Source organism: Nelumbo nucifera, chromosome 1 (genome assembly GCF_055504915.1).
Source record: "Nelumbo nucifera cultivar China Antique chromosome 1, China Antique-T2T, whole genome shotgun sequence".
Taxonomy (NCBI): Eukaryota; Viridiplantae; Streptophyta; class Magnoliopsida; order Proteales; family Nelumbonaceae; genus Nelumbo; species Nelumbo nucifera.
The window spans coordinates 155,413,995-155,441,010 of NC_142649.1; the positions used below are offsets into that span (position 1 = coordinate 155,413,995).

Genomic DNA, 27,016 nt, shown 5'->3' on the forward strand with positions numbered 1-27,016 from the left:
TTGAGTCCTCATCCTTTTTTCAGTTATCTCATCCGCCTCCTCAGGGGGAGATTTCCAATGAAGATCGGACTCCATTCTACCTTCTTGTTCCTGTTTTTGTGTCTACTATTTCTTCTTCTTCCTCTTATCCTTGTAATGAGGGCATTCCTTCCCCTCCTCCACCTCCTGTGTATCAGCCTCAATCTTGGCAGCAGTTTTGGTCTTTTGGTTTATCTTGTTAGAAGTGAAGGGTTTGTTTTATTCAAGTTTAAGTTATGTGTCCCATCACTTGTAAGGGAATACTGTCGTTTTTTGTACCTCAACTTATTCATTATAAATACAAAGTGGGTCTGCTAGAGGGGTAACTTTTCCTCTACTACCGAACCCTTCTCTTCTTCTTCTTCTTCTTCTTCTCATACTTCAAACCTGAACTGAATAAGATTATTCACATGGTATTAGAGCAATAAGAAACCAGTTTTTTTGTTCTTTTCATCGCCCTTCGTCTTCTTGAGTTTGCCGCCAGCCATATCAGTTTTTTCTAAATATTTTCTAGACAGATTGGAAGTTCGACAAGGGGCCTAAAAGGAGTGGTCGTTTTTTGTTCTTGGAGGTAAATATGCCTCCAGTTTTTGTGGTGGTGATCGTTGTGGTGGTGTACTAGATTCCCTCTATTTTGTGATACGAAGAGGGCTGGTTGTGGACAGGTATGAACAAAAATAGTTCTTCGCCCAATAGTGGACTGTGTCTGCTATCTTTTGGTCTAGAATTCATTCATGTGGTGGTGTGAGTTGATAGGTATGCATATAAGCCTCTTTAACTTCTGTTTATACCTGGATATGTGAGTTGAAAGTAGGTTTTTTTGAATGCTGAATTCATGACAGCAGTAGTATGACCATAATTATATTCTATTGAGTAGTGTGTGAAGTGGTGCTGAATATTCAAAGGTGAATACTTTGTTTATAACAGTGATTCCTTTGTGAAGTGAGGTGAATTAGTTAAGATGGCATCAACTGGAGATGAGAATGACAATAAAATGGGTGTTATGATTTCTCTATATTACCTAAATGTTCAAATGACATCTATTAAGTTGAATGGTGAGAATTACGTGTCGTGGGCCAAATCTGTGGGGGTGTTTTTTAAAAACCAAGAAAAAGGTAAAACATGTGAGAGAGTAGAAACCTTCCTCTGATTCTCTAGGGTTCAGTGATTGGGAACAGGAGGATGCACAAATCATGACTTGGTTGTGGGATAGCATGGAACCTAAAATCAGTGTGAATTTTATGTTCTTAGATACAACTAAAGAAATTTGGGACCATGCTAAGAAACTTTACTCTGGCCAAGATAATACCACTAGAGTATATCAACTTTATCAAGAGTACTTTAATCTGAAGCAAGGTAACTAAAGCCTGGAGGAATACTATGCAAGCATGAGAAATATCTTAAATGAGCTTAATGTATATCATCCTCTGACTCTAGATGTTCAAGTTCAGCAACAACAGTGAGAGCCACTTGATGTGACAGGAGGTCAGGGAAATAGAGGTGGTGGCCGTGGGTTTCCAGGAAACCGAGGTGGTCTTATGTTTCATAGTTTTGGTGGCCGTAGTGGTGGTCGAGAGTCAGGGGGAGGTCATGGTAGAGGAAGGAGTAATGCATCTAGAAAATGCACATACTATGGATTAGAGAGGCACACTGTTAATTTCTGCTATGATCTACATGGTCCACCCAACACTTGGGCTAACCAAGATGTGACTAGTGGCAGTGGTACAGTTAGTGAAAATCAGCAAACTGATCAGACTCCCTCCACATCTATTGGTGCTTCTGGGAAGGAGATGGTGAGTGTACCACATGAGGTATATGAGAAGTTCCTTCAGACATCCTCTCTGCAGAACACAACTACTCTTGCCCATTCAGGTATGGCTTGCTTGGCTTCCAAACCTTCACACTGGATCATTGACTCTAGAGCCTCGGATCATATGTCTGGGACTCCAAATGTATTTTCTTCACTTCCTCAATCTTCCACATCCCAAACAGTTACCCTTGTTAATGGTTCTAGATCTCCTATCAGATATAGAACCGGCCCAATCAGCATCAGTATATCCTTCTATTTCAAGTTTTCCACCACTTCTGTATATCAAACCACGACCTGGATCCCCCTTTAAATACCTCACAATCCTTAGAACCGCATCTCAATGTGGAACCAAAGGTTTCTGCATGAACTAACTTACCACACTAACTGCGAATGAAATGTCTAGCCGAGTGATGGTTAGGTAGTTTAGTTTACCTACCAGCTGTCGGTATCTGCCAGGGTCTTCAAACACTTCACCCATATCACTACTCAACTTAGTGTTTGTTTTCATAGGCACTTCAGCTGGTTTAGCACCTAACAAACCTGTTTCTTCAAGCAAATCAAGAACATATTTCCTCTGACACAAGTTAATACCATGCTTAGACCTTGCTACTTCTATCCCCAAGAAATACTTCAATTTACCAAGGTCCTTTGTCTGAAAATGTTCCTGTAGAAATGTCTTCAACCTGTCAATGCCCATTTTATCACTTCCAGTAATGAAAATATCATCCACATACACCACCAATAGGATCTTCCCTGCCTGAGAGTCATGACTGAAAACTGAATGGTCAACTTGGCACCGTTTCATACCAAACTTCCTCACCACCTCACTAAATCTGCCAAACCATGCTCGAGGAGACTGTTTAAGTCCATAAATGGCCTTCAGTAGTCGACACACCTTACCATCCTCCCACTGAGCAACAAACCCCAGTGGTTGCTCCATATAGACCTCCTCGAGCAGATCACCATGTAAGAAGGTATTCTTGATATCAAGCTGATAAAGGGGCCAATCATACATAGCAGCAAGAGAAATCACAACACGGACTGAACCAATCTTAGCAACCGGGGAGAAAGTCTCTATGTAATCAATACCATAGGTTTGGGAATACCCTTTGGCAACTAGTCTAACTTTCAGCCGCTCTACACTACCATCAGGTAAGTACTTAACCGTATAAACCCACTTACAACCAACAGCTTGCTTACCAGGAGGAAGAGTGGTGAGTTCCCATGTATGATTATGAGTCAGAGCTGAGAGTTCTTCCAATCGCACAGTACCATCTTGGAGAGGCAAGGGCTTCCTAGACATCCTTAGGGATAACAACAGAGGATAACAAAGAGATAAACTGGCGATGGGAAGCGGAAAGGTGAGTCAGTGAAACATAATTAGAAATAGGATGAAGGGTACAACTGCGTTTACTTTTCCACAAGGCAATGGGAAGATCAAGATCAGATATTGGGGTTGGGGCAGGTGTGGGAACAGCTGCCGGATCTATCGACGATGATGGAGCTGGAGGAGTTGGTACATGTGGGCAATGTGTATACACGTGATGGATAGGTGGTCATTCAACAGGTGGTGGCACCGGAGGCAAGGACTCGGTCACAGCTGGAACAAGTGGAACAGAATCCACAACTAGAAGAGGAAGGGGAGGAGGTGATGAAGAGGAAGAAACATCACCGGACCCTAAGAAAAATGGAGTAGGCTCAAAGAAGGTAACATCAACACACACAAAGGAACGTCGAGAGCTAGGATGATAACGCTTATACCCTTTCTGAGTCTAGGAATAGCCAAGGAAGATGCACTTAATAGATCGTGCATCTAACTTGTCCTTTCCTGGCCCCAGATTATGAACGAAGCAAACACACCCAAAAACCCGAGAAGAAAGAGGAAATGGAGACAAGGTAGGAAACAATGTGGTGAATGGAGAATGACCATCAAGGATAGACGTGGGCATCTAGTTAATCAAGAAGCAAGAAGTAAGCACTACATCACTCCAAAAAGATGTGGGAACATTCATGTGATGCACGAGGGATCGAGCTGTTTCCAAAAGATGACGATTCTTTCTCTCAGCCACCCTGTTTTGTTGTGGGGTGTAGGTACATAAAGTCTGATGGATAATGCCATGTTGGTCTAGGTATTCTTGAAATGATGAAGAGAAATATTCACGGCCATTATCGGAATGAAAAATTTTAATGTGAACACCAAATTGGTTGCGAATCTCAGCATAAAATTTTTGGAAAGTGGTAAACAATTCACTCATTTCTTTCATTAAATAGAGCCACGTCATCCTTGAATAATCATCAACAAAAATGGCAAAATATTTATATCCATTGTATGACATTATAAACACCCCAAACATCTGAATGATCCAAAGAAAAAGGACTCGACATACGATTATCAACTCTAGGACTAAAGGGAACACGATGATGTTTCCCCAATTGACACGACTCATAATCCAAAACAGAATGATGACTGAATGAAGGAACCAAAGACTTCAAAACTTTCAGTGAAGGATGACCAAATCGATAGTGCCACTGGAAAGGAGAAAGAGACGATTGGAGAACTGTTGACGTACTTCCACCACCATCAAGATAATACAATCCACCAGCTTCATGCCCTCCACCAATCTCCATCCCCATCTTGAGATCTTGAAAAACACACGAAGAGGGGTAAAAGGTAATGGAGCAATTAAGAGACTTGGTCAACTTACTAACTGACATAAGATTAAACGGGAATTTAGGGACATACAAAACTGAGGATAAGGATACAGGGTCCATGTTAACATTACCAACACCACAAATGGAGGATGTGGAACCATTAGCAAGGGTAACAGATTGTGATGTTGGGCAATGAGAGAGAAGAAAACACACCTGGAGTTCCAGTCATGTGATCGGAGGCTCCAAAATCAATAATCCAGGGATTGGGTGTGGATGCTAGACAAGCCATACCTGAGTGTGCGAGAGTGGCCTGAACAAACCTCTCATACTCATCACGGGGAATACTCATCATCTCCTTCCTAGTAACATCTATGGATCTAGAAGGTATCTGATCGGCTGAATGACTCCTATCTGAAGCTACTGTGACTAGTCACGGCATGATTGGCCCAAATTGAGGGTGGACCATGCAAGTCATAGCAATAATTAATGGTATGTCCATCCATACCACAGTGTGTACACCTCCTCAGACCTGAACTACATCCTCTGCCACGGGCTCCCTCTGAATCTCGACCTCTAGTACGACCACCACCACAGTTATATGCAGGTCCACTACCACCACTCCGACCATATGCCGGTCCACTGCTGCCACTATGGCCAGACTAAGCTCCCCGAGCTCCACCCCTAACACCATGGCCTCTGGATACTGCAAAGGCTGATCTATCGGAAACATTAGGGTTCTCGGTAGATCCAATGGAAATACTCCTAAGTCGAGCAAACACCTCTTCTAAGGAAGGAAGAGCTGACCCTCCTAGTATCTGAGCCCGCATTGGTTCATACTTAGATTTCAACCCCACTTAAAATCGAGTCACATCAAGTTGTTCTCTCTGTTGTTGCTGAATTTTGACATCAAAAGTGAGGGGGTGATAAACATTCAATTCATTACGAATGTTTCTCATACTAGCATAGTTCTCCTCAAGACTCCGATTACCTTATTGTAGATTAAAGTATTCCTGATACAACTGATATACTCTAATTGTATTGTCTTGGCCCGAATACAACTTCTTAGCATGGTCCCACACTTCTTTGGCGGTATCAAGAAACACGAAATTTACACTAATCTTGGGTTCCATACTATTCCATAACCGTGTGATAATCTGTGCATCTGCTTGCTTCCAATCATCATACTCATGAGAATCGGTGGAGGGTTTTTCGTCCCTTATGTGTTTCACCTTCTTCTTTGCCTTAAGAAATTTACACTAGTCTTGCTATCGCTGTTGTCTCCCATTGCTGAATTCGGAACATTGCACACTAGACCACACTACACACTAATTCCAGCACTTACTATTGCTGTAAACTGCACTCTTTACACCACAAACCCTACCTCATGACTACCTGAAACTTCACCACACTGTTTGAGGAACACTCCCCTTTTGAGTCACATTGAAAAATGAACAAACCCTAGCACACTACAATCTGATATCCCACCATACAGTCTGAAACAGACTTATCATTTGATTCACACCAAGAAAATGCATAGAACCTCTTACCTGATCACCCAAAAATCAGACCACACACAGCCTTCTTCTCTTCATCGATTAGGGGAGGGCTTCTTAGAAACTGCAACAACCAACCACGAACACCACAACTGGAGGCATAGAAACCTCCAAGGGAAGAGGGTGATCACTCCTTTTCAGCCCTTTCCCTTATCTCCAACCGATGGCGAAGAAAGCAAGAGAAAACCCTAGACTGGGTGTGGAGAGAACAGAATTCTGGGTAGATCCGATTTGCTCTGTTTAGCTCTGATACCATATTAGAGTTCGGCCTGCCAATTAGACTGATAACAGTCAAGGAAAAGAGAGAAGAGAGAAAGAAAGAAGGAGAGAAAGGAGAAGTGTAGAAGAGAAGACAAGGAGGAAAAGGTCTGGTTCGAATGACAGAAAAGTCAACCCTCCCATTCGGCCAGATTTGTTTTATATTACTAAAATATTGTGGAAAAGTCGCATGTGCCCCTACTTAAGTTAGAGACATTAGATCTAACATAACTTACACATCAGCACCTAAACATAAGCACAAAGACAGAAATACCCCTACATACTCGACACTAACAGTGTTAATACATTTTATTATATTCTATATATATCAATTATACTTTGTTTTAATGTTTTACTATTGAAATATTAAAGATCAAAGGGTTTTGAGAAGAGAAAAAGAAAGAAAGAAAAGAAAGAGGAAAGAAAGAATAGAATAATAAAGTTATTTTTTCTATTCTCTCTCTCTAATTAAATAAAACAGAAACTTCATCCTTGTTTTTTTTTCTATTTTACTTTCCATCTTGAATATTTATCATATAAAGTTGATAATCATCTTTAGTTGCTAATTAATATGAGTTTTCTCTATTAAATACTTGTTATAGTAGTATTATTTTTGAAAATAATGAAATTAATATATGTAAAAGATTTTTATCTTTTAGATGTGATGATTTGCCACAGTTTTAGAGGAAATTTAATGTTCTTAATAAAGAGAATTGCTATTTTTTCAATTAACATACATGCTGAATGGTATATAAAACTAGGAAACTAGCCAAAAGTCATATTTTTATATAAAATTTTTATTGCCTAGGCGACTAGGCGCCCCAATGTCGCCCAGGATCGCCTAGACGCCTTGAAAACTATGGTTTGTGCGGCTACCTCTTCTCTCTTTCTCCCTGGAGGCCTGGTATGGTGAAACCCTAGTTTTGGGACTTTTGAGTGCTTGACTGACCTTAGTTAGGTCTATAAAGGTTGAAAACATTGTTTTTTGATTTTTGTTTGATTGATGGAGCAATTTGGAAGTGAGGTGAAGCAGATCCCGTTGTCGGGGGTTGGTCCCGTAGATTTCATTCTGACAAGAGTGACTACAATTAAACTTGACGGAACAAATTACCTTGCTTGGGCACAATCTACTAAGATTCATGTCTGTAGTAGAGGTAAACTAGGGTTTCTCACGGGTAGTAAGGCGATGCCGGAAGAGACTGATCCTACATATGAGAAATGGATGTAGGATAACTACACAGTTATTGGGTGGTTGGTAAATTCTATGCAGCCCCACATAAGTCAACACTATTTGTGGATGACTTCAGCCAAGGAGATTTGTGTTACAGAAACATATTCTCAGAAATTAAATGTTGCAAGGGCCTACAAACTGAAGAATAATGTGAAAAATTTAAAACAGGGGGAGAAGAGTGTGGCTGTCTACTATTCGATGTTGGAGTCACTATGGCAGGAGATAGATGTTACGGAAGCATTTGTATGGGAAAGCACCAAAGATGCAAAAACTTTCAGGAAATTTGTGGAAAGAAATAGGGTGTTTGAATTCCTTACAAGACTCAATCCTGAATTTGATATTACAAGGCATAATATCCTGGCCAATGATGAAGTGTCACTTGCTTAGGCATACTCTATGGTGAGTGGTGAAGAGAGCAGGTGACAGGTATAGCTACAAACTCCACCTTTGGAACATTTTGCACATGCTAGAATAAAATCAAAGGGGCTAAATGAAAAAAAGGAGGTAATATGTGAATATTGCAAGAAGCCGAAACATACCAAAGATTCTTGTTGGAAGCTTCACCCAGATCTTCTTCCTAAGAGGTTTTGGGACAACAACAACTTTAAGAAGGGTGGTCAGTCTAGAAAACCCAGGAATGCAAATGTTGTTACAGTATCTGAATGTGAAGAAAAATCTGCTGGAGAACAGCTGGCAACAGTGAAGGTAGAATTTGAGAGATATGGGAAGTTGATAAACCACTTGGAGTCCACTGTTGGCATTCGTGCTTCTACAAATCATGCTACAGTCTCAGGTAATCATACAATTCCTTGGATCATAGATTTTGGTGCATCAACCCATATGACTAGCATACCCAACCTTTTTTGTTCATACCAGCTCCTCTCAAGTAGAGAGAAGATTTCTCTTGCCGATGGGTCTCTTGCTCCCATCTCTGGCAAGGGGAATATTAAAGCCTCTGACTCTCTTGTATTATGTTCCAATCACTAGAGTAGTGGGCGAAGAGGAGAGGAGGAGAAGAGAAGGGGAGAAGAGAGAAAGAGATCAAGAGAAAACTCAAAACTTCTACTGGGGGCGCCAGTATTTTTATTATATATACTAGGGTGACCGTACAACTTAAAAGAAGAAAAAAGACCAAAATGTCCCTTGCCGCATACACCAAATATTACATCACTCCCCCTTAAGTTGGGGCATAGATGTCAATCATCCCTAACTTGTCACATAGATCATAATGGCGCAAGGAATTCAATCCCTTAGTAAAGACATCTGCAAGTTGTTCCTCTGAGCTGATGTAAGGGGTGCAAACTTCTCCTTTCTCAAGCTTCTCTCTGATAAAATGCTTATCAACTTCAATATGCTTGGTTCTATCATGGAGAACTGGATTTGCAGCAATGTTGATAGCTGCTTTGTTGTCACAATAGAGTGACATAGGACCTTTAGCTTGGAAACCTAATTCACTTAAAAGGTTCTTGATCCACAGTAGCTCTGCAACTCCATGTGACATGGCCCTATATTCCGCCTCTGCACTGGATCGGGCAACCACACTCTGTTTCTTACTACTCCAAGTAATAAGATTTCCCCCTACAAAGCTACAGTATCCACTGGTGGATTTCCTGTCATCTACCGAGCTGGCCCAATCAGCATCAGTATAAATCTCAACTCTCATGTGCCCACGTTTCTTGAACAATAGGCCTGTCCTTGGGAATTTCTTCAGATATCTCAGTACCCTATCTATCGCTTTCAGATGTGCTACCTTATGAGCATGCATAAACTGGTTGAGAACCCCCCACAGCATATGCTATGTCAGGCCTAGTCATGGATAAATAGAGCAGTCTCCCCACAAGTCTTTGATACTGCTTTGGATCCTCCAAAAGCTCACCACCACAGTCCCCAAGTTTATGATTCACATCTATAGGAGTGTCGGCAGGTTTGGCCCCAAGTTTTCCTGTATCTTTCAGGAAATCTAAGGTATACTTCCTTTGAGAGATGAAGATGCCCTGTTGGGAGCGGGCCACTTCAATTCCAAGGAAGTAACGTAATGGACCTAGATCCTTCACCTCAAGTTGTGTAGCTAGGAACCTTTTTAACCTTTGTATCTCTGAGACCCATTCACTAGTAATGACAATATCATCCACATAAATAATCAGAGCTGTTGTTTTCCCTTGTTCCTTCTTCACAAAGAGCATGTGATCAGATTGGCATTGCTTGAACCCCATTTGTTGAACTGCCTGGTGAAAGTTGCTAAACCAAGCCCTTGGTGATTGTTTTAGGCCATATAAGGACTTCTTTAATTTGCACACCTTTTGCTCTTTACCCTTAGCACAAAAACCAGGAGGTTGAGTCATGTATACTTCCTCTTCCAAATCCCCATTCAAGAAGGCATTTTTAATGTCTAGTTGATGAAGCTCCCAATCAAGGTTTGCCGCCAAAGAGATAAGAACACAGATAGAATTCATTTTTGCCACAGGCGCAAAAGTTTCAGCATAGTCAACACCATACACTTGTGTAAAACACTTTGCAAACAATCTAGCCTTGTATCTCTCAACTGTGCCATCTGCCTTGTGTTTCACAGAGAACACCCATTTGCACCCTACAGGTTGCTTTCCCTCGGGAAGATTCACTAGCTCCCATATGTCGTTTTTGTGGAGGGCATTGGTTTCTTCCTTCATAGCCTCTGTCCACTTAGGAGAAAGGAGAGCATTCGTAACACTTTTAGGAACTGGGACATTATCAATTTTAGATAGAAAAGCACAAAATGAAGGTGATACATTTTCATAGGATAAGAATTGAGCCACGGGATGGTGTGTGGTGCATGATCTAACCCCCTTCCTTTTTTGCAATTGGAAGGTCTAGATCACAGTTTGACGTGTCAATGTCAATGGGTTCAGGAGTTACAACAAGAATAATAGTACCTAGGTGAGCGCATTGATTCAGCTCCTGGCAGTCCGATGGCATTGATTGCATAGTCTCAGGCTGTCCCTTGGCTATTGAACTCTGTTGGCCTTGACTTCTATAACGTTGTCTCCGAAAGACATGAAATGGAAGAGGTTAAGGTGGGGAAGGCAACAAGACCGAAGTCTGTTTCTGTTTCTCCTCACCGAGATTCTCCCCCTAAGGGGAAACAGAAAAAAAAGGAAACATTTTCAAAGAATGAGACATCCATAGAGGCAAAATATTTCCTTGAGACTGGATCAAAACAACGATAACCCTTTTGAGAAAGGGGATATCCAAGAAAAACACACATAATAGCCTTAGGATCAAGTTTACCCCGGATAGGGGAGAGATCATGGACAAAGCACTGGCACCCAAAGACACGCATGGGTATGGGAAACAATGGAGCCTTGGGGAAGAGGAGCTGGTGAGGGGACTTATATTCCAACAACCGGTAAGGCATCCTGTTGATAATATATGTGGCAGTCATAGCAACATCCAACCAAAATCTTTTTGGAACTTGCATCTGCAACAAGAGTCCTTGAGCAACTTCTAAGATGTGACGGTTTTTTCTCTCTGCAACCCCATTTTGTTGGGGAGTCCTTGCACATGAGCTCCTGTGAATAGATCCACAGGACATAAAGAAGTTGGAGAGGTCTCCATGAAAGTACTCCTTGGCATTGTCTAATTGAAAGACCTGAATCTCTGTCTGAAATTGGGTGTAAACCATTCGTTGAAAATCTTTCACAAGCTTAGGAACTTCTTCTCGTGAGTGCATAGGGTACACCCAAGTGAATCGTGAAAAGTCATCAATAAAAGAAATAAAGTACTTGTAGCCATTCTCAGTTGAGATATTCACAGGTCCCCAAACATCAGAGTACACAATATGGAAAGGAAAATCCCATATTTTATTACGTAAAGGAAACGAGGTTCTACAATGCTTGCTTAGTTGACACACTTGACACTGAAAATCATTGACAGAAACAGACAAATAAATCTGGAAATAAGTACTTCAAAGACTTAAAAGACATATGACCCAAACGATGGTGCCACAAAAAAACTTGACTATTACTAGACTAACTCGAAGACTCTGAAACTACAAGACCAACTTTATTCTCTAGCACATAGAGGCCATCGACCATGCTCCCTCTATCAATCGTCTTCCCAGAAGCCAAATCCTGAAAAACACAAGAGTTGGGAAGGAAAGTTACTGAGCAGTTCAAAGCATGTGTAATACTACTGATGGATAACAAATTAATAGGCATTTTTGGGACATGCAAAACATTTTGTAATGAGAGACCAAAAGGTAAAGATATGGATCCTTGACTAGCAATGGAGGAGAAGGATCCATCAGCAAGCCTCACTTTATCTTTTCCAAATTGAAGGGTATATGATTGAAACAAAGTTGACTTACCAGTCATATGGTTGGAGGCACCAGAGTCAATAATCCACGGAGGTTCCGGGGGATCAGTGGTCACATGAAAAGCAGAGGTTAAGTTACCTGAGGAAGAAGCAAATGAGGTAGAAGGTGCAGGTCTAGGATCTGTTTGTCTGATAGCCCTACCATACTACTCCAAATGTTCACAGAAGAAGCTAATAATATCTTCCTTGGGATCAGAACTAGAGGGACAATCTGGAGATTCATGTGAGGCAAGATTGGTAGAGGTGAACTTCTTCTGAGTTGGCTTCTTGTTCTGTTCTGTTGCTGATTTCTTGTTGAGTTCCTGTGCCATTTCGGTTTTCCATGCAGTTCCCATCATGTCTCACGGGTGTGTCTAGACTTTTGGCAGTGAGTGCGCCACAATTTATCCTTGTCATCCACCTTTTTCTGATTTTCCCCCTTCCTAGCTGAATTGGTATTACTTCTTGTGGCTAAAGCTATGGTCTCCCCCTTAGGAGGATTCATAGCAGAACTCCTACTCTCCTCAAACTAAACTAAAGTATACACCTCTTGGACAGACAGGAGATCCTTGCTGCCCAAAATCTGTACCCGGATAGGCTCATACATGGGTTTAAGGCCAAGAAGGAAAGCAAACACCCGTTGCTGGGAGACCAACTGTTTGTAGGCCTTGGCATCTTTCTCACTTTCCCATTCGATGGTTTGGTAGTAGTCTAATTCCTTCCAGACAAATGTGAGAGCAGAGTAGTAGGCTGATAAACTCCTCTCACCTTGCTTGCATGTTGACAATTCAGCCTGCAGCTGATAAATCCGTGCATAGTGTCTCTGTTCCGAGTATGTTGCCTTGGCTTGATCCCAAATTTCTTTTGCTGTCTCAGCCCACATGAAATTTTGCTTGACAGAAGGCAGCATTGAGGTCAAGAGCCAAGACATTATCATGCAATTTTCCTGGTCCCACTTATCATACTCTGCAGTACCAGCTTTAGGTTCCTTTGTTTTCCCAGTTATATATCCAGCCTTACCCCTAGCAGTGATGTACAGTCGCATCTCCTTGGACCAAGCTAAGTAGTTTTTGCCGTCCAAGGGGGTAATGGTCATAGGAAAGTACAGGGTTTCATAACCACCAGACATTCCTCCTTGATGTGAGGTAGCTTCTGAAGTTGCAGACTCTTCAAAATTCATTGGAGCCAAGTGAAGGCAGCAGACACAAACTGATTACAGTCCTTACCCAACTAGGTAAATACAAAAAAAACTGCTAAAAACATAGCACAGTTCTTGCTGTCTCAGATTTTCAGACCTGAGATGTGTCTTCTTAAGGCAATACGAACTACAGAAAACATTTAAAAAGGCTGCTGCTGTCTGTCAGTTGAACCAGGTCACTTATGAGCTACCAAGATTCCTCAAACATGAAGATTATTGGGTCTTCACACCCACGAAGAGGGATAAATTCCCTTTATATCATTCGGTCAAGCAGAATAACTTAATCAGTTCTTGGTTTCAACACCAAGAACTAAAAAAAAAAGGGGGTTTAAGCTTCTGTTCGTATTCAGTCCAGGGTCTCTGTAGTTTCCAACCCAGGAACAACAAGAAAAAACACAGGAAGAAAAACACCGACCTCTTAGGGAGATTCAGTCAGTCATCCACTGGCCTCTGGGTGTCGTATGAATCAGTTGCAGTCCAAGAAACAGGGGCAGGACAAGAACGAACAGTCATCAAATGGAGTTCGAGTGTGTCTCTTCCACTTCTCAGTCCACAGGAGCAAGAGAGAGAGTTTCGACTTGCAGGAGATGATTTACAGAGCACTATACCGCTCTGATACCATGTTCCAATCACCAGAGCAGTGGGCGAAGAGGAGAGGAGGAGAAGAGAAGGGGAGAAGAGAAAAAGAGATCAAGAGAAAACTAAAAACTTCTTTTGGGGGCGCCAGTATTTTGGGTGACCGTACAAACTTAAAAGAAGAAAAAAGACCAAAATGCTCCTTGCGGCATACACCAAATATTACATCATATTATCCTTTGTCCTTCATGTTCTCAAACTTAGCACTAACCTTTTATCTATTAGTAGTTTAACAAAATCAATGAACTGCAACATAACCTTCTTTCCTACTTATTGTGTTTTTCAGGACCTGAAGTCTCAGAAGACGATTGGGAGTGGCCATGAGGCGAATGAGATATACTTGTTGGATGTCTCTGATCAAAGTCCTGGATTACCTAGTGGAGTAGCTTTGGAGTCTGTTTTGTCAGAGTCAATTAATAGAGTCATGATATGTCATTTCAGATTTGGTCATTTGTCTTTTTCAGCTTCGAGTCATTTGTTTCCAGAAATGTTTAAGGGAATATCCCTATTGAGTCTTCATTGTGAGTCATGTGAACTTGCAAAACATTGTAGACAATCTTTTCTAGTGAGTAATAAAAGATTTGTTTCTCCTTTCCATATTGTGCACTCTAATGTGTGGGGGCCATATCATTTACCTACTATGGGGGTTACAAATATTTCATTCTTTTCATTGATGATTTCTCTCGTTACACCTGGATTTACCTTATGAAATCCAGGGATGAAGTACCAAATATTGTACAAAAATTTCATGAATTTATACTTACCCAGTTTAACACTCGGATCAAAATATTTCGATCCGATAATGCAAAGGAATATTTCGAGAAGAGCCTTTCCTCCTACTTTGATACCTTTGGAGTTATTCATCAGAGTTCTTGTTCCTACACACCTCAACAAAATGGAGTGGCGGAAAGGAAGAACAAACATGTGGTTGAGGTTGCAAGGAGCCTCCATTTTGCTTCCCATGTTCCTGTTAAGTTTTGGGGTGATGCTGTCCTTACAACTACATACTTGATAAACTGAATGCCTTCTCAGGTTTTGGGGTTTAAAACTCCCTTTATCTTGCTTTTCCCAAATGAGGACCTCTTCTCTCTTCCTCTCAAGGTGCTTGGGTGCACTTGCTATGTTCATGTTCACAGTCATCAAAGACATAAGTTTGAGCCTAAAGCACACAAGTGTATCCTTTTGGGATATGCCTCCACACAGAAGGGGTACTGCTGTTTTGATCAAGTTTGTGGCACTCGCTTTGTTTCTAGAGAAATCACATTTGCAGAGTTTGTTCCTTTCTTTGGTACTTCTCTTGAGGGGGAGCATTCAGAGGAGTTGTTTGCATTGTCACCATTTGTTCCTCTTCCAATTCCCATTGAATCTTCTATAGAGTCTCCTCCAGTTGAATCATCTATTGGCTCTTCTTCTCATGTTCCTGCTCCCCCTCCTCTTCCTGCTCTTCCCCCTACTTTTCCTTCCCATCCTATTATCCAAAGGTGGTACCAAAGACAAAGACTCAGAGACATGGAAGTTGTTTCCACGCCTTCAAATGTGCCTCTTGCTCTCAGATACCTTCCCTGACCTTGATCTCCCTATTTCCCTTCGCAAAGGCAAACGGAAATGTACAGCTCATTGCATTTCCAAACACTTGTCCTACAACCTTCTTTCCCCTTCCTACTATTCTTTCCTTGCCTTTGTTTCCACACATGTGACTCCCAGATCTGTCCCAGATGCCTTGTCCAAACCAGAACGGAGGGATGCTATGATGACTGAACTAGATGCTTTGCATAAGCACAATACCTGGGAAATTGTGGATTTGCCTGAGGAAAAGGACCCGATTGGCTGTAAGTGGGTGTTCACTATTAAGTATCATCTAATAGTATTGTTGAGAGATAAGGCCCGTTTGGTTGCTAAAGGATATACTTAGATGTATGGTATTAACTACTTAGAAACTTTTGCCCCAGTAGCCAAGATGACTTCAGTTCGAGTTTTGCTATCTTTAGCTACTACTTTTAATTGGCCACTTCATCAGTTTGATGTAAAGAATGCTTTTTTGAATGGGGACCTAGATGAAGAGGTCTATATGTCTTTACCTCCAGGGGTTTATGGGAAGGAAATGCAAGGAAAGGTCTATAAACTGAAGAAGTCTCTTTATGGCCTTAAGCAATCTACTAGAGCCTGGTTTGACAAATTTCGGGCTGCTCTTGTTGCTTTTGGGTACACACAGACTCAGTCGGATCATACCTTGTTTGTTAAGAGGAGAGATTCCTTAGTGACCCTTCTGATTGTCTATGTTGATGATATTGTGGTTACTGCTAATGATACTCAGGAAGTTGTTCATCTCAAAAGTTTTCTTAACACTGAGTTTGAAATTAAAGACTTGGGAGAACTCAAGATATTTCTTGGGAATTGAAGTTGCCAGATCTAAGGATGGTATCTTCATTTCTCAACGGAAGTATGTTCTTGATCTCCTTGCAGAGACTAGCAAACTGGGTGCTCGACCTGCTTCTACTCCTATAGACCTAAATCATACGTTGTCAGCTACTGAAGGTGAATTGTTGCCTGATAAGGGAGTGTTCCAGAGATTGGTCTGGAAGTTATTATACCTTTGCATGACTTGGCCAGATATTTCCTATGCAATTAGTGTAATCAACCAGTTTATGCATTCTCCCAGAGATACACATTTAGCAGCTACTGAGAGAGTTTTGTGCTATCTAAAAGGGGCTTTAGGGAAAGGTATCTTGTTTGCTAAGCATGGACACATGAAGCTGGAAGCATACACTGATGCTGATTGGGCCGGATGTATTGATGATAGGAGGTCCACTTCAGGTTACTGTGCTATGGTACCTGGGGACATTGTATCATGGAGGAGTAAGAAGCAGTCTGTAGTGGCAAGATCCTCAGCTGAAGTGAAGTACAGGGTAATGGCACATGGAGTTTCTAAACTTTTGTGGTTAAGATCACTTTTAAATGAATTGGGTATAGACTATGAGAAGCCAATGATGTTATATTGTGACAATTAGACTGCTATCAACGTTGCACATAATCCTGTTCAACATGGCAGAACTAAGCACATTGAAGTTGACAAGCATTATACAAGAGAGAGTTGCCTCAAGAGAAGTTTGTCTACCATTTGTTGCTTCTGAAGAATAGTTGGCTGATGTTTTGACAAAAGGTGTTCCTAAAGGAAAGTTGGTTCACTATATAAGCAAGCTGGGCATGATGGATATTTATGCTCAGCTTGAGGGGGAGCGTAGAGAGATTGGGCCGAATGGGCCCTAGCCCATTATTGTCTTTCTTATTAGTTCTTTCTTGTTATGTTTTATTATTGGGCCTTTACTTTATGGGCCTTTAGCTCTTGTTTATGTTTTCTAAGTATAGTGCTGATGTGGACGCCTACTTAAGGGCAATCCTGTAAATTATGTAACTTAAGTAAGTTTATTAAAAGATTAGTGGGGGAAAGAGGAGATTATCGAACTCCTTTCTTTCTCCTTTCTTCTCCAATCTTCCTTCTTCTTCTTGTTGTCTCCTTCTTCCTTACTTTCTTTTTCTTTAATCTAAATTATTCTGCTAATTTTATTGGTTTGAATCACATCTACTGATGAACCGGTCCGGGTTTCATAAAACCACCCAGGCCCATGCATAAGTGAAATTTTAAAATGTAGTTAACAAGACCAGATCCCAAGAACTCTTATTTTCACACATTACTTAATTACCACTAACCCACCTCTTAATGACTCTTTATTGTACATATTACATTATTATGCATGTATTTTAAAGAAAATGTAAATTAGAAGGCCTGAACCCTAGTCATTTGTTTTAAAAATTAAGAAGCTTACCATCCATCCACCATATTTAAGTATATTAAAAGTTGTAAAATATATTATATATAGTATTTATATGACCCGTAGCATATATATATATATACATGGTTCGACCCCGGTTGAACCTTTGACCCGTGAACCTCTCCCTTTACCGATTCTATGCCCAGTCTAGTTCCCTGAACATTGCTTCTGACATACATAGACCTAACCAGGCAACATATATGCCATCTTAACTACTTAAAATAAACATGGGACCACAAATTTATTAAAAATATTACACACTAAAACAAGAAGAAAGGAGGAAAGGAGAGTCAAAGTTGCTGCCATGAAAGGGAGAGGTAGATGGTGAGAAACCTTAACCAACTATTAGAACAGAAAATAGAGGAAGAAACCTTAACCAACCTATTAGAACAGAAAATAGAGGAAGAAACCTTAACTAACCTATTGGAACAGAAAAATAGAAGAAGAAACCTTAACCGACCTATTGAGAGAGGCTTCTGGCTTACATAGACCTAACCAGGCAACATATATGCAATCTAAACTACTTAAAATAAACATGGGACCACAAATTTATTAAAGATATTACACACTAAAACAAGAAAGGAGGAAAGGAGAGTCAAAGTTGCTGCCATGAAAGGGAGAGGTAGATGGTGAGGTCTCATGTCTTTATTGGTTGAATGTATAGGGCATATTAGGATTTTCAAGCCATCCTCATTCCTATTCTTGATAGGTTGTTTTGCCTTGATAACAGGGGTGCGTATTTTTTCATTTTTGGTTGATGAATTCTCTTCTGGTTTTTTGGGGTGTTTTATGCAGGAGGATTTTTCTTTTTGTTGAAGAAAAGTAAAGAGAGAAGGGTCTTTCTCTCTTTCCCGTGTGTTTTACACCTTGTATACTTTTTGGCTATTTCCGATACTCTTATACTAGTATAGTTACCACTACCGATAAAAAAAATCTATTGTTTCCTGTCGCTATATTGTTTATCGAATGGACCTCTTGCATCTGCATTTCAAGTTCATTCTTTTAGTAATAATTTGCAGGCTGAAGCTGCTGGGAAATTTTTGAATGTAATGAGGCGCTACTTGGAGTCACTATGTTCTGACTTGCAATATCATTCCATCACTAGTGTACAATCAAATAATGACAGGGTTAGTATAATCAAGTCCCTAATTACATTGCACCAAAGAGATATTGAGAATGAGATAAATGCATTGCACCTACCGTTTACAAACTCTTATTACATGGCTGCCTTAAAAGTATACATCTTGTCCTTGTAACTAACACATGACTGTTTGTTATCTTTTCAGGTATCATTACTTCTCAAGGATAGCTTTATCGATTCCTTTCCTAGTAGGGACCGCCCGTTTATTAAGGTATCTACATTTCCAGATTTGATTATCTTTAAAATCTGTGCTTGCAGAGTCCTATATCACAATGATAAAATGCTAGCAGCTGAAATTACATAGTATAAGGCTTTGTCTTTTCTGTGGATAAAACACATTTATTCCTCTAGCTTGCCTCTGATTCTATAAGGCTTCTAGTTCTTGAAATTCCTAGCATCCTTTGCTGCATGTAACACCTTCCATGTTTATATTTTTGTAGCCTCAATAACCATTCTTTTTTTTCCTTATTTGATCCATTTCTGTTCATTGCAACAATATAAGTATATAACTAAATTTCATACACTTTGTCTTGGCCTTATTAGTTATTTCAGAAGAGTGTTTGGTTGTATATCAGTATAAAGTCTTCTGGTTTTAGATATTTTGTGGAATGAATGATGATGAACTAGGACTAAGATCTGAGTAGGATTTTCAGACCTGAAGCACTTAAAAATGGCTGTCATAATTTAACCAGTTGATTTTAAAATTCTAAACAGTGGTCAGGAAAAAAAAAAGTAGAGGATAGAGAAATTGCTGAAGAATGTAATGAATAAATAGATCTCAGATAAAAAAAAAAGAACTTTAGACAAAGAAGACAGGGAAGAGAGAGAGGAGGAAGTCATACCTCCTAAGTACCCGTGAACAAAAAATTCAATTCATAAATCTTTCATCCTTCAGCCCCTACAATTTATTTCAAAGAGAGAAAAAATGAACTGAAAGATTGTTAAATATCTAGCTACTTAACACTTAAGATAAAATCCTATCTTCCACTCACATCCTACCAATAGAATGGGCATAGCATTCCCAAGACACGTTGGACCCACAAGATCTTGGTACAAATCGATTTTAATGATACCAAAATCAACTTAAACAGTCAAGTTCTGGTCCTTGCCTCCTTGGGCTGTAAGAAGTAACATATCTACAACTTAAACTAATCTTTTTTTTTTTTGATAGAAACAACTTAAACTTATCTAATTTCTAAAGGTGCTCTAATATACCCTTTAAACTATTATGGATCTTCTTTTCATCTATAAAACGAATTTATTAAGGAAAGAAAAAGAGAAAATCAGTGGAATGCACAAGGGAGGAATGCAAAAGTAAAATATTAAGACTCCCCCGAAAAAATAAAAATAAAACTACAAGTCTCAGATATACTAGAGTGTTCTTAACCCTACCACACCTAAACAACTAAAAACCAAGGTAAAATACATAGCAGAGTCATGAGCTTAAACTTCCACTTCAAAGTAGTGCAAATAAGACAGAAAAACCACTGCAGTTCAAGTTGTTCCTTATGTTATCGGGATACAACAATGACACAGCTAGATACAGTACCAGATACGAATTTACACTAAAAATTCAAGTATCTGATACATTATAGAACCCTTGTATGTATCCGAGTATCACACCTGATCCTTCTTGAGCTCTTCACCAACTCCCCATTACATTAAGAATTCTATTAGCCTGAAGACTCCCCATAGTTTCATTAGACTTACCTCTCCTATCACATCATTTTTCTCTTTGGATGTGAACTCTTCCAATCATTCTCTCAGTATTGACATCATTATGCCATTACACAAGGTTTTCCTCCCAAGTTCCTATTGATCTCACTTCACCCTCTTCCCTTGTATTGTTATCCCTTAATTAGATCTGATTCATGAAACTGTTATTGCCTCCATCTTTGCAGTTCATTTCCTTCCGTACTTAATTTCTTGTATCCAGGACATCCATGACCCCTAACTCCAAATACACATCTTTCTCTACTTACTCTTTAAACTAGTCACTCCCTCCCTTTGCATGTCTCCAAGGATGAAGCTTTTTCCTTTCTAATCTCTGACAAGGCTCTAGTTGTTAACAATCTGTGTGTAGCACACCCAGATTTGTGGGAGCAATCCTGCCCCCATCCCAAATTCTTCTGATGTCACAGCCTCACCATCTGTTCTCTCACCTTTAGGTCCTTTCCCTGAATACTCCCTATATCAGTAATGAACCAAACATAGTCTAAAGTGACATCAAGATGACCTTAATTGGGACCATCAAACACTGGGAAATGGTGCATCAGTTTGGCAGGAGATTTAGACAATTATATGGAATAGTTTGTGAAATTGCAAAGTATGAAAATTAATTCCATTAGATTATCAATGATAATTATCAAACTAGTAGGGTTGAGAATCATCAAAAAGATATAGTGAGGATTATTATCCGGTGTGCAATTTGAGCTTTATGTTTTATTATAAAGGGTTTCTTCATGTATAGAGACTGGGCATTAATGATTTTTGTCAAGATACTCCCCACACAATGGGCATTAATGATGCTGAAGGGATGAGAGATCCATCACGGATGGTCGAACCCTGCAGGAAGGTTGGTTGAAATTTCAAAAATTTCTCTCCCGTCTGGGAATCGCATTCCCTATTTTAAAAAACTACATTTTCAAGGATCATTCTTGAAACAAAACCGGACTAGATCTGAAACCAAAAGGAGGAGAGGGATATACCTGATACGAAGTAACAATAACTCCCAATGAAGGTGTTCACGCCCAAGGAGAAAGCCAAAACCCACTTCCACTGAAGATGACACAGTGCGTAGTGAAGCAGGATCAGCAGGATGGCTCTTCAGCAATAACCGAATTCTTCAGCAAGAATGGAGTAAAGGGCTGGTGAGCACGACTTCGGATTGTTTCTTCAGCCAAGAAACAATATCAAGAACTCTTCTTGATAAGTGGAGATCGAACTGGGTAGGGATAGCAAGAACAAGGAGAGAATTCTACAGATTGTTGTGTATAAAACTAAGGAATTCGCCCCCTATTTATAGTCTTCTTTGGATCAGCCTCCTAATCTAATTAGGAGAGAGTTTCTTGATCAAAATCTGATATTTGGATTTGGACTCTTAAATGGATAAGACTTATCTTATCCTTTCAGCTAATCCTAATCAAATTATAAATCAGTTATTGCCTCCTTTTAATTAACCAATTTAAGCCCAGTTCGAATTGGGCTTTAGGCCCATTAAGCCTATGTGCTCACTTACACCTTTAACCTGCTGCCCAGTTGGCTCTATTTGTATGGCGTGGGACCCTTACATCGATCTACACATCAGCCACATGGGTTCAGCCCAGCCTTTGTTACAAAGCCTGGCCGAATTCACTGTAGGAGACAGTGAACCCCTGAGTCCATCACCATGGGCTTTTAATGGGCCCAACATTTACACTAAATGGTCCTTGGGTCCAGCCACCTTATGAAAACCCAAGGACTGTGGGCAGATGCAATATTAGCCCATCAGGTATTACCCTCAATGGTCTTACACTTAACCTCTCAGCCCATAATGATCAAACATTGCCCGACAAGAGAGGACCTCTCCCTCGGCTTCAAGGAACAGTGCCACACTCTCCCGGGAATTAAAACTTTTTGCAAAAAAACAAATTTCAACGTTTGAAATCAATTGTCGGCAGTTTAGGTTTCCATCAGAGAGTGCATCCCCGATCATTCACTTTGTCCGACAAAGGGGCTGATCCTATTACTATGATCACCCACTCAGATGAATTCTCGGACTGTCCCAACATACCCAGGTTTTGACCCCCTCTAAGGATCTCACTGATTGGCATATCAAAGACAGCCCAATCTGACACCTAGTGCAGTACCATAATCGAGTCTAGGGTCAGGTGTAACATTCCAGTTTTGCCCATCTATCTCTAAGGTCCAGGGCAATATTGGAATTTCAGTCTGGTTCAGGGTTTCAAGAAAACCCACATTGCATGCACCTCAGGTCTCACCCTGGCAGTTGAGACAAACCACCCCAACCAACTTGGTGGCACATCGGTGTTAGCCTTGGTAGGATAAATCTCCCCAGATCTATCCAACAGCTGTGAAGATTCTAAACTAACACGAGTCTCATAAGTGTCCTGTTTAAGGGTATTACACAGAAACATACCAAAACACATGAATCAATTATGTACTTTTATTCATTTACAATAAATGTCATCAAGTACATCAATCTGATTGGAGCTAAGGGCATACATTGTCTAACAGATGCTTACCAAGAATTCAATGTAGATAATCACAAAAAAGTTCAATATACATAATATGAGAAAAAGGCTTTAAGGCAAGATAAATTCATATTTAAATGAAAAACAATATGATTAATGGATACTATTTGCTCTGTACAAGAAAAGTTATGTATTTTGGTATTGCCACAAAGGTTGACCTCATTGGCATAGTATGGGTTGGTTTCTTGCATAGTTGCATTAATGTTTCTTGTGTCATAGCTTGCTCAACACTCCTACAGCATTTCTTATTTGGTTTTCAAAGAAGACATGGCCAATGACAAATCCTACATGCCAAGAAAGGGTTGTAAAGGGATGTCAAAGCTTCTCCCTTACATTACATGGTTTCCATTGATGAGAGGGAGGTACAAGGGTGAGCAATTTGGGAAGTTCTTTGATGCATCCTTAATCAGTAATCACTGATTCTGCACTTGTATCTTCAATTTTTACTTTTACTTTTATTTTTATTTTTGTGTCGGGATCTGGTCCCAAAAGCCACTGCAGCTACATATCAGGGTCATGTCCCTTGTCCTTCATGGCAAGATGTTCCTGATGTACAGCTGCAATGGCTATTGGGACCATGTCTTGGGACCAGATATGAACACTTTATTTCATACCAATAAGATCCGTGGATCTAGTTTTTTAGACATTTTCTGCTTGGTCATCCAAAGCTCTTTCTCTACCCTAGTTGAGCAAATGCTATTCCCATTATTTGCCTTTGGGAGGTGGCTCTTCATTTTAAGGGCATTCCAGACAAACCAATTTACTTGGTCATTGAGTAACAAGTTGTCTTCCTCCAATTAATAGTTACCCCTGTAGCACTAGTGTGGCTTTTCTGGTCAGGATAACTCATTATTTCCAAGGAGACGCATGAGTGTCACTTGGGTATGACATTAGAAACAGAAGCCCATGCATCAGTTTGGATAATATCCTGATAAGCTGAGCATGGACTCCTTTAAGATCAATACAAGAACAAGGTACAAAAATACTTTGATCTTTGGCACCAATTCTTCAGTATATTTTAGGCATATTTGATGCATGTATTGTGGATGCTTTTGTTGGAAAGGAATACAGTCGCAGACAGCAGCAGTAATGGGCGTTAGATTCAGTGTTCCTATCTCATCTTATCTCTTAGCTAGATTCAGTGTTCCTATCATATCTCTTAGCTAGATTCAGTGTTCCTATCTTATCTCTTAGCTAAATTCAGTATTCCTATTAATTAGGCAGTAGCATTATTATTTCCTATGTCTTTTAGAAAGTTTCTTAATGTTTTTTTAGAAAGTTTCCTTAAGAAGGACTCTTGTAATTCCTATTTAAAGGAGCAGATGTTATTCAATAAAACTATCGATAATTTCAGTCAAGAAAGAGCAGAGGAGAGTTGGTGATCTCTTTAACAAATCACCATAAAGGCGCTAAAGATAGGTTCCTCGAGAAAAGGGAGAAACAAGGGAAAACAATAAGTTTTCCCTGTTAACCGACCTGTGACGAGATCCTATTCGTGGGCCCTTAACAGCATGTATATAGTTAATGTTATGGATATGAGCACTAGTATTGAGAAATAAATTTGACTCTTTCTCTGTATTGGCACAAAAATTCCATCAGTGGTTCCAATACAATAACTGGTTTTGGTACCATAGAATTTTTATATTACCGAAGTGATGTGATAAACACGATGAAGTGAAAGGTAGGTATGGGATAGGTAGGCTTATTATGGCTAATAAACTATTTAATAAGACAATGAAAACAAATAAGATGTGAAATGAATGGAAAAAGAGCATTATGGTGCCTATATTTAAAAGAAAAAGGGTGTTATTACAAATCTGTGATAATTACCGTGGAATTAAAGTCATGAACCACATGTAAAACTTTGGGAGAAAATAATTGAACAAAGGTTACAACATGTAACAAGTGTATCAGAAAACCAATTTGGGTTTATGCAAGGGGGATCAACCTTGGAAGCTATCTTTATTTTGAGACAATTGATAGAAAGTTTAGAGAGAACAAGAGAAATCTTCATACGGTTTTAATTGATCTAGAGAAAGCATATGATAGAGTCCCTAAGGAGGTAATGTGGTGGTTCTAGAAAAGAAAGGAGTCCCAAATAGGTAAACACAGATCTACAGACAGTTTTTCAGAAAATTTTGGGGAAAATGTTTCCTTGGCTAGCAGTAAACACTCTGTTTATGGACAGAAATTATAACTTTTTTCTTTTTTTTTTTTTTTGCTATTGAGGATCTTTTTGTAAATCAGGGTTTGGGGGTATAGGTCTGCATGGGGCATCATTTGTAAATCCCTGTGTACAGCTCCTTGTTGTACATGATTTTTTGCTATATTTTAATGATATTATACTTACCTGGTTCAAAAAAAGCAAACAAAAAAGTACATTGGAAATAAGAGGTTTTAACAAAGAACTAAAACAGATAATATGCTTTGTAAATTTAATAATAATAGGAGTGCAAACCATGGTACAGTTAGGATTGGAGACCAAGAGATACTGTGATCTCTACCTTGGTTCAATAATTCACTACAAAGGGGCAACTGAGGAGGAAATTCACTCATAGGATTAGAGCAGGATGGGCAAAATGGTGGAGGGGTACATCTACTTTCTTTATGTGATAGGATAAAACCAGTTCAGCTAAAAGGAAATTCTATAAAACAGTTGTAAGGCCGGCTGTGTTGTATGGACTATTGAGCAGTGTTGTGTAGTTAAGAAACAGCATGTCCAAGAACTGAATGTGACAAAAATGTGTATGATTAGATGAATGGTAAAACTAGGAAGGACTAGGTCAGAAATGAAGTCATACGAAGGAACCTAAAGTAGCTCCAACTCCAATAGGGTGATAAAATGAGAGAAATACTGACTGAGGTGGCATGGTCACATGCATAGAAAGCCATCTACAGCACCCATTAGAAGAAGTAATCTGTTACAAAGTGAAGGGTTAGTCAGATATGAGTTATGTGACCATACTTTGATTATGGATGTGGCATTGAACAGAACTGAATGGTAAAACAGGATTCATTTAGCCAACCCCATATAGTTGGGAAAGGCTCAGATGATTACTTGCAGAGCATTTTACAATATAATCTGCTAGAATGTACAGCAAATTTCAGGAACTAACAAATGGCAGTGAAGTGTCCTTGCAGTAACTGATGCAAGTATTAGTTTGCTAAATCATTTTCATGTATTAATACACTTGAGTATTAGAGAAAGCTGGGTAACGTAAATAGTTAGACTTTTTTATTGTGAGATTAGGATGGATGTTTGGGTTCTCTTCTAGAATTTGGCAACTATATATAAATGCTTTAAATTAAAGTCCTTATTGAATTTGGTTCTTACACAGTGCAAGTGTAGTGTAATAGTCCGATTTGAGTTGAATTTAGTCATTGAATCTATTTATGTTAGTCTTTATTATGGGTATTCAATTTGTAATGGCTTTCTAGCTATAATTTTTACTGCCAGATTGTGTCATTTCTTTGTTGCTATCTTGAACTTGATCAGTCTGGTGAGAATCCTTGATGTTAATCAATACGCACTCTCTGTCTCTTACCATAAGGCCAGCATGAGTAACCCACAAGTTTACTGGTTTTGCAGCTATTGGTAGACACACAACTTTTCTCAGTTCTGTCAGATTCTCGACTCTCAAGTTATGAGAATGTGAATTTATAATTTCTAACTTAACAACGTATTAAAAGTTCTATACATAGTTTGGAGCTCCGGGATGTAAGGTAAGAAAGTAATCAGCCTGAAGCAAGAAAAGCGTGGAGGAACTGGACTGTTGTGGCTGATGGATCAAGAATGGTTGACATGATTATTGAAAGCCTTTCTGGTATCAACTTGAGCATTCTCGTGGCTTTGGAGCTGTTAACTGGGAAATTATTTAAAGATGAAAATTACCAAAATTAATTTCTGTAACATATGCCATTTTAATAATTATGGGCCCCAAACAGTGTGCCTCGGTGACTGTTTTACTGTCCATGGGCTCATTGGTCCTCATCCCAAATATTTATAGGGGGATGTGATTGGTGCCAGGTTTGTCAAAGATCTGTCTCACCTGCAACTATTGTAAAATTGTAAACCAATAAAACATGGATTGAGCAAGTCTGCAGTCA

General features: G+C 39.7%; 1 protein-coding gene across 9 annotated transcripts in view; it reads left to right on the top strand.

Moving 5' to 3' along the window:
* LOC104602732 (DENN (AEX-3) domain-containing protein) overlaps positions 1–27,016 on the top strand; it is a 141,319-nt gene extending 114,303 nt beyond the window's left edge. For 8 of the 9 annotated variants that reach the window (XR_016080453.1, XR_002022971.2, XM_088894807.1 and 5 more), the window contains 3 exons: positions 18,535–18,642; positions 18,802–18,867; positions 26,499–27,016. Coding sequence is in view for 6 of the 9 variants with exons in the window: in XM_088894807.1 (XP_088750933.1) it covers positions 18,535–18,642; positions 18,802–18,867; positions 26,499–26,573 (249 nt within the window). In the remaining 3 variants the exon portion in view is untranslated. Of the gene's footprint in view, positions 1–18,534; positions 18,643–18,801; positions 18,868–26,498 lie in introns of those variants that run through there. The other variant, XR_016080454.1, reaches the window with a different exon arrangement.